This window comes from Oncorhynchus kisutch, linkage group LG1 (assembly GCF_002021735.2).
Source record: "Oncorhynchus kisutch isolate 150728-3 linkage group LG1, Okis_V2, whole genome shotgun sequence".
NCBI lineage: Eukaryota > Metazoa > Chordata > Actinopteri > Salmoniformes > Salmonidae > Oncorhynchus > Oncorhynchus kisutch.
The window spans coordinates 66,048,385-66,057,169 of record NC_034174.2 but is presented as its reverse complement, the minus strand read 5'-3'; the positions used below and the strand labels follow the sequence as shown (position 1 = coordinate 66,057,169).

The 8,785-nt window shown below is 41.8% G+C and overlaps 1 protein-coding gene across 1 annotated transcript; it reads left to right on the top strand.

Moving 5' to 3' along the window:
- Positions 1–368: 368 nt before the first annotated feature.
- Positions 369–8,151, top strand: LOC109889111 (keratin, type I cytoskeletal 19). The gene is made up of 9 exons (XM_020480313.2): positions 369–734; positions 3,676–3,804; positions 5,390–5,472; positions 5,703–5,859; positions 6,204–6,365; positions 6,476–6,601; positions 6,843–7,063; positions 7,725–7,813; positions 7,933–8,151. The coding sequence occupies exons 1-9, from the start codon at positions 426–428 to the stop codon at positions 8,037–8,039; spliced, it is 1,383 nt and encodes a 460-aa protein (XP_020335902.1). The 5' UTR covers positions 369–425; the 3' UTR covers positions 8,040–8,151.
- Positions 8,152–8,785: the final 634 nt, after the last annotated feature.

Here is an 8,785-nt window from a genome sequence, read left to right as displayed (position 1 = left end):
TTAAAATATTGCCAATTTCAGTAAACAAACCAAAACGTAATTGAAAATGGATATCTGAAACCATGTCAGCTTTACAAAACGCATCCCGTAATGTTCTCAAACTGTCTGACTTGCCAGTCGATACCTGTCAAACCCATTGTCCTTCATAAACCACAACCTTTACTGAACCATTCATTTCCCTAGAAGTACTTAGTGACTTTAGTGATGTCTCTTGTTACATAGTTGTTGCAAACCCTGTACCCACCCACTGAACAAAACAATTAGACATACCTTCATTCCAAGGAATAATGGTGACGCAGTCAATCATTCTTAATCCAACTGTATAAGAAGCTCGAGGACACGAAGGGGGTTATTTTACCTGACGCCTCCAACTCCGAAGAACGCACTTGAACCTCCCAGGACGCATCGCCAAACCATCTCTCGCCATGTCCATTGTAGCCAGTCGCAGTGGTAGCCGTAGATACAGCTCACGTAGCGGTGTCGGTTCGAGTGGCCTCAGTTTGTCCGGTGGGATGCAGTTTTCCAGCGGTTTGGGAGGCGGTAGGTCCCGTATGAGCGTGTCCTCTGTTGGGAGCAGTCGCGCGCCGAGTGTATATGGAGGTGCCGGGGGATACGGCACCAGTATCTCTCAATCCACTTTCCCTATGGACGGGCCAGGCCAGATCACTATCGGTGCCAACGAGAAGCATACCATGCAAAATCTGAACGATCGTTTGGCCACCTACCTGGAAAAGGTAAGGCAGTGTGATGGAGATGTGTCTGGAGATTAGGTGCGCTCCGCGATATTACGCACAACCCAGATTATGTGCGTGGAGATCGAAAATCAAGGCACGAACGACAAGGCAGGGTGATCAATCTTTTCAGAACAAAACATATTCGATGATATAGAAAACTGCTATGAGAAAGTGATCTTTAATCTTTGATATAAAGCTTATTTTTTTAAATAACCCCTTTCATCAATACTCTCCACAATGTTCAATTAAATGTGATAATACAGTAGGCGACAGTAAATTGACTCCATAAAAAAAATGTATTTAAAACAACTTTTACTTAACTTGAAACTTCAAAAACTATTTATTCCATCATTAATGTTTCTAATTGTAAAATTGCTATTGAGAAGAAGCAGTTACCTATCGTTAGCCTGTAAAGCTCCAAGGAAAGTCTCATTATTAAAAAGACACACCTGTATTACTATTATAAAAGGCACGTTCCTAAATACATAATGAGGACCAGTGGTGGAACAAATACCACATTGTCATAAGGATTCCTTAATAGAAAATGACTCAAGTATAAGTGAAAGTCATGCATTGAAATACTTCAGTAAAACTCCAAAAGTCTTTGGTTTTAGTATCAACACATGTAATTGCTAAAATATACTTCAGTATCAAAAGTAAAAGTGTAAATAATTTCACATTCCTTATATTAAACAACCCAGAAGGCACAATTATTTATTAAAATTTTTTGTACAGAATGCCAGGGGAACTCATACATAATTTACAAACAAAGCATGTTGGTTTAGTGAGTTCACCAGATCATAGGTACTTGGGATGACCAGGGATGTTCTCTTGATAAGAGTGTGAATTGGACCAACTTCCTTTCCTGCTAAGCATTCAAAGTGTAATGAGTACGTTTGGGTGTCAGGGAAAATCTATGGAGTAAAAAGTACACTATTTCCTTTAGGAATGTAGTGGAGTAAAAGTAACAGTTGTCAAAAACATGACTAGTAAAGTAAAGTAAAGTAAAGATACCCCCAAAAAACTACTTAAGTAGTACTTTAAAGTACAGTGCCGTGCGAAAGTATTCGGCCCCCTTGAACTTTGCGACCTTTTGCCACATTTCAGGCTTCAAACATAAAGATATAAAACTGTATTTTTTTGTGAAGAATCAACAACAAGTGGGACACAATCATGAAGTGGAACGACATTTATTGGATATTTCAAACTTTTTTAACAAATCAAAAACTGAAAAATTGGGCGTGCAAAATTATTCAGCCCCCTTAAGTTAATACTTTGTAGCGCCACCTTTTGCTGCGATTACAGCTGTAAGTCGCTTGGGGTATGTCTCTATCAGTTTTGCACATCGAGAGACTGAAATTATTTCCCATTCCTCCTTGCAAAACAGCTCGAGCTCAGTGAGGTTGGATGGAGAGCATTTGTGAACAGCAGTTTTCAGTTCTTTCCACAGATTCTCGATTGGATTCAGGTCTGGACTTTGACTTGCCATTCTAACACCTGGATATGTTTATTTATTAACCATTCCATTGTAGATTTTGCTTTATGTTTTGGATCATTGTCTTGTTGGAAGACAAATCTCCGTCCCAGTCTCAGGTCTTTTGCAGACTTCATCAGGTTTTCTTCCAGAATGGTCCTGTATTTGGCTCCATCCATCTTCCCATCAATTTTAACCATCTTCCCTGTCCCTGCTGAAGAAAAGCAGGCCCAAACCATGATGCTGCCACCACCATGTTTGACAGTGGGGATGGTTTGTTCAGGGTGATGAGCTGTGTTGCTTTTACGCCAAACATAACGTTTTGCATTGTTGCAAAAAGTTCAATTTTGGTTTCATCTGACCAGAGCACCTTCTTCCACATGTTTGGTGTGTCTCCCAGGTGGCTTGTGGCAAACTTTAAACAACACTTTTTATGGATATCTTTAAGAAATGGCTTTCTTCTTGCCACTCTTCCATAAAGGCCAGATTTGTGCAATATACGACTGATTGTTGTCCTATGGACAGAGTCTCCCACCTCAGCTGTAGATCTCTGCAGTTCATCCAGAGTGATCATGGGCCTCTTGGCTGCATCTCTGATCAGTCTTCTCCTTGTATGAGCTGAAAGTTTAGAGGGACGGCCAGGTCTTGGTAGATTTGCAGTGGTCTGATACTCCTTCCATTTCAATATTATCGCTCGCACAGTGCTCCTTGGGATGTTTAAAGCTTGGGAAATCTTTTTGTATCCAAATCCGGCTTTAAACTTCTTCACAACAGTATCTCGGACCTGCCTGGTGTGTTCCTTGTTCTTCATGATGCTCTCTGCGCTTTTAACGGACCTCTGAGACTATCACAGTGCAGGTGCATTTATACGGAGACTTGATTACACACAGGTGGATTGTATTTATCATCATTAGTCATTTAGGTCAACATTGGATCATTCAGAGATCCTCACTGAACTTCTGGAGAGTGTTTGCTGCACTGAAAGTAAAGGGGCTGAATAATTTTGCACGCCCATTTTTTCAGTTTTTGATTTGTTAAAAAAGTTTGAAATATCCAATAAATGTCGTTCCACTTCATGATTGTGTCCCACTTGTTGTTGATTCTTCACAAGAAATACAGTTTTATATCTTTATGTTTGAAGCCTGAAATGTGGCAAAAGGTCGCAAAGTTCAAGGGGGGCGAATACTTTCGCAAGGCACTGTATTTTTACACCACTGATGAGGACAATAAACATAGCAGGATTTTAACATTTATTTTAAATTCCATTATGTTGGGGATTATCTAATGGGAGTGCGCATATTCACATAATGTGATGGGATGCCCCCCAAATGGCACCCTATTTCCTATGTAGTGCACAACTGGGCCCATAGGGCTCTGGTCAAATGTAGTGTTCTATATAGGGAATAGGGTGCCATTTCGGATAGACACATGAACTGAACTGATTCCCTCCACTCCCTGTTTACACAGGTGCGCTCTCTAGAGGCAGCCAATAGCAAGTTGGAGTTGCAGATCAAAGAGTTCTACGAGATGAGATCACCAACTCACAAGAAGGACCTCAGTGGGTTCTATGGCACCATCACAGACATCCGCAACAAGGTACCTCTGGGTAATGTAGTCTAATGTAGCAACCCACTGGGCTCACACTGGTTGAATCAACATTTCAATGTAATTATATTGAATCAACATCGAATAGACGTTGAATTGACGTCTGTGCCCAGTGGGAAGGGAGGTGGGGATAGGATTGAGAGGATGCCAACAGGTTTGTGAAAGAGTCACTAGAATGAATTACAGTGCATTTGGAAAGTATTCCGACCCCTTGACTATTTCCACATTTTGTTAAGTTACAGCCTTGTCCCCCTCATCAATATACACACAATACCCCATAACAAAGCAAAAATAGGTGTTTAGAAACTTTAGCAAATGTATTAAAAAGAATATGGAAATTTCACATTTACATAAGTATTCAGACCCTTTACTAAGTACTTTGTTGAAGCACCTTTGGCATCGATTACAGCCTTGAGTCTTCTTGGGTATGACGCGACAAGCTTGGCATACCTGTATTTGGGGAGTTTCTCACATTCTTCGCTGCAGATCCTCTCAAGCTCTGTCAGATTTGATGGGGAGCGTTTCTGCACAGCTATTTTCAGGTCTCTCCAGAGATGTTCCATCGGTTTCAAGTCTAGGATCTGGCTGTGTCACTCAAGGACATTCAGAGACTTGTCCCAAAGCCACTCATACATTGTCTTGGCTGTGTGCTTAGGGTTGTTGTCCAGTTGGAAGGTAAACCTTTGCCCAGTCTGAGGTCCTGAGTGCTCTGGAGAGAGTTTTCGTCAAGGATCTCTCTGTACTTTGCTCCGTTCATCTTTGCCTCAGTCCTGGCTAGTCTCCCAGTCCCTGCCGTTGAAAAACATACCACAGCATGATGCTGCCACCACCATGCTTTACCGTAGGGACAGTTCCAGGTTTTCTCCAGACGTGATGCTTGGCATTCAGGCCAAAGAGTTCAATCTTGGTTTCATCAGACCAGAGAATCTTGTTTCTCATGGTCTGAGAGTCTTTAGGTGCCTTTTGGAAAACTCCAAGCTGGCTGTCATGTGGCTTTTACTAAGCAGTGGCTTCCGTCTGGCCACTCTTCCATAAAGGCCTGATTGGTGGAGTGCTGCAGAGATGGCTGTCCTTCTGGAAGGTTCTCCCATCTCCACAGAGGAACTCTGAAGCTCTGTCAGAGTGACCATCACCTCCCTGACCAAGGCCCTTCTCCCAAGATTGCTCAGTTTGGCCGGGCGGCCAGCTCTAGGAAGAATCTTGGTGGTTTCAAACTTCTTCCATTTAGGAATGATGGAAGCCACTGTGTTCTTGAGGACATTCAATTCTGCAGAAATGTTTTGGTACCGTTCCCCAGATTTTTGCCTCGACACAATCCTGTCTCAGCACTCTACGAACAATTCCTTCAACCTCATGGCTTGGTTTTTGCTCTGACGTGCACTTATGTCCCATATTAGGGGTGTAATTCCCATTGCCTCTCAATGTTTATCTTGTTGATTGTCGAAAAACTGTGCTCTGTTGTAAATGAATGAACAGTAGACATGAACCAGATCTGTTGATCTAAACACATGATATCCTATACATAGTTGACTCTGTTATTACATCCCATTGACTGTGGCTATCCTCCTGTTCCTAGATCCAAGCCAGGTCTGTGGAGAACTCTCAGATGATCCTGCAGGTGGATAATGCCAGACTTGCAGCTGATGACTTCAAGATGAAGTAGGTGCACTTCCTGTTTGTACTGTACATAGCCTCTGTGAGTGTACTGATTCTGTTTGTAACTCTTGGCCTATAGGTTTGAAATTGAGTAGATTGAATCCTCCCAGATCTACAGAAATGCTCATGGGGGTAGGCAGGGGCTATGGATGAGTTTATGGTTGGGCAAGTTGTATCTTGGTTTGTTGTGAGAAGGAACTAATCAAGCCCTCTTCTCTCCTCAACCCCTGTAGGTTAGGGACGGAGGCTAACATGCGTATGAAGATAGAAGGGGATGTGGCTCGTCTGAGAGGAGTCCTAGACAGCTTTACACTCACCAGAGCAGAACTGGAGATACAGATTGAGGGGCTGAAGGAGGAGCTGGTCTACCTCAGGAAGAACCACGAGGAGGTCATTTCTCCTCACACACTCAAATCTTAACGCTTGTGCTGTTGGCTGAAGTGCCAATGTGCCAGGACAGCCACATGTGGTTTTTCAGTTGGACACAATGGCTTCCCCTGTAGTTTTTGCACAATCAATTTATTTATCAATTCTCAGTGAGTTTGAAACCTTTCCATGTTTGGCCACAAGGGGGCAAAACCCACACACAACAAATCTAGAGCAACTTCACTGTTATTAGTCCCCAAATATAGAGTAACTGATTGTTTTAAGGTGCTTTTGCCCTTCCATCTGTATAAGGAATCTACAAATCCCAGGTATTATAGCACAATTTGTCCCCCTTTTCTTGTTGTTAGGAGATGCATTTGATGCGGACGCTGCATTGTGGTGCTGTGAATGTGGAGATGGACTGTGCTTCCTCAGTGGACATGAGCAAGGTGCTGGAAGAGATGAGGACCCAGTATGAGGGCATGATAACAAAGAACCAGAGAGATGCTGCCAAGTGGTTTGAGAGCAAAGTGAGAGGCACAATTGACATGTATTTTGTGAGATGCACAATTGACATGTATTTTGTGAAGTGGTACTACACTTTTGACTAATACGGTGTGTGTGTGTGTGTGTGTGTCAGGTGGAGGTGCTTCAGAACCAGATCACCACCAGCACCACAGAGGTGAAGACCTCTCAGTCTCAGGTCACCGACCTGAAGAGGACCTTCCAGAGCCTGGAGATTGAACTGCATGGCCTGCTCACTCAGGTATGATGTCAAACCATCTTAGTGAATCAGCATCCCTAAACATATAGCATTTCTCTTTACCCTACCTCTGTTCCTAAAATATGGAATTCCTTTAGGTCTTAAAAGAACAGTACACTCCAAAATCAAAGTTTGTTAGATGTTTTCAGACCTCCACAGTGGTCTAATGTCAAGGTGTTTTAACACCTTTATGCACACCAATCTAACTATCTCTACCCTTCTTCCTCTTTAAACACATTCCTAGAAGGGGTACCTGGAGCAGAGCGTCGTTGATATAAACGGCCGCAACGGCTCCCAGATGAGCCAGCTGCAGGTTTGTATCAACAGCATGGAGGAGGAGCTGCAGCAGCTCAGCGTCAGCATCCAGCAGCAGGCCTCTGAGTACCAGATCCTCCTGGACATCAAGATGAGGCTGGAGATGGAGATCGCTGAGTACAGGAGGCTGCTGGATGGAGAGGGACTCAGGTGAGAGGGGATAATGGAGGGGCAGGAAAGAAGGAGGGAGAAGGGATGGGGGGATGACAGCTGTTTATTGGCACCTCATTGCAAACAGTGGTGGAAAATGTACCCAACTGTCATACTTGAATAAAAGTTAAAATACCTGAACAGAAAATTACTCAAATAAAAGTAAAAGTCATCCAGTAAAATTCTAATTGAGTAAAAGTATTTGGTTTAAAATATATTTAAGTATCAAAAATAAAAGTAGAAATCACTTGAAATTCCTTATATTATGCAAACCAGATGGCACCATTTCTTGTTTTTTTTTATTTACGGAAAGCCGGTGCACACTCAAACACTCAGACATAACTAACAAACCAAGCATGTCGGTTTAGGGAGTCCGCCAGATCAGAGGCAGTAGGGATGACCAGGAATGTTTGGTTGATAAGTTTGTGAATTGTACTAAGTATGCAAAATGTAACAAGCACTTTTGGGTGTCGAGGAAAGGTACAATATTTTCTTAAGCAATGTAGTGAAGTAAAAGTAAAAGTAGTCAAATATGTAAATAACAAAGTACAGATACCCCCCAAAAACGACTTAAGTTACACCACTGATTGCAAACTAGTAGATCAAGATGTGTGTTGGTGAGTTTAGCTGACCGCAAGTGTTCTTCGCCTGTGTCTACCAGTAGGCATGTGGAGACCAGACAGGAGGTCAGGAAGGTGATCGTGGTCGAGAAGGTCCAGGAAGTACAACAAATCCAGGAAGTGGTGGAAGGTGAGCAAGCAGAGAATAATTAATCAAATGAATGAATCAATGAAAGAGTCATGTGTTGTTCCCCATAATACACACAATGAATGAATGAATGAATTCCTGTTTGGTGGCTCTTTCCACAGAGTATAATCCACACATGCAGAAGCGGGTGAGGGTGATCGTGGAGGAGATGGTGGATGGGAAGGTGGTGTCCACCTCAGTAGATGAGAAGGTCCAGGATATGAACTAACTGAGAAGGCCAGATAGTTCCGGAATCTGGTGAAGCGGTAACAGACCACCCATACCCCTGGACCACCCATACCCCTGGACCACACATACAACTGATGAGGGGTGATCAAGCCCCGTCATATATATATATATATATATATATATATATATATATATATATATATATATATATATATATATATATATATATATATATATATATATATATATATATATATATATATATATATATATATATATATATATATATATATATATATAAATAATGTCGTGGTCGCATACTGTAATATGTCCCTTTTGACAGGATTGCATCAGCTGAATGATAACTGATGTAATTTACTCATGTTACCTTATAACTCTTATATGGCTCTATCATGTGGACAATTGAATATTATTTCTAAGGTGTTTTTCCTGTGGTTCCATTTGTTGCCAACATTTGTTGCCACCAGGTGACATCTCTCATTTAAACATCTTTGGCCAGTGCATACGTGAAAATGATTTCATTTGAATAAAGTGTAAACAGATTACAGTTACATAAGTGGCAACAGGGAAACTATGACAACATTGCCATTACTGTTGAAGGTTTCCCTTTTTCTCTCTATTTTTACCCCACATAGTTTTTTTTGCACCGATAACGACAAAAGCAAAGTCTCAAATTTTAAGCAACATTTGGTAAAAAATAATTTATTCTCCCAGGGCCACAAGCCATGTATGTTCTCTGTACTCTACGACAGGTTTAAAGTTCAT

What these genes read in the sequence shown, in the direction of transcription:
- LOC109889111 (XM_020480313.2), top strand. Translation starts at nt 426, where the DNA reads ATGTCCATTGTAGCCAGTCGCAGTGGTAGCCGTAGATACAGCTCACGT. An exon ending in TCAGGAAGAACCACGAGGAG is followed by an intron (nt 5,860 to 6,203) that starts GTCATTTCTCCT and finishes TCTTGTTGTTAG; the next exon opens with GAGATGCATTTGATGCGGAC. An exon ending in AATCCAGGAAGTGGTGGAAG is followed by an intron (nt 7,814 to 7,932) that starts GTGAGCAAGCAG and finishes CTCTTTCCACAG; the next exon opens with AGTATAATCCACACATGCAG.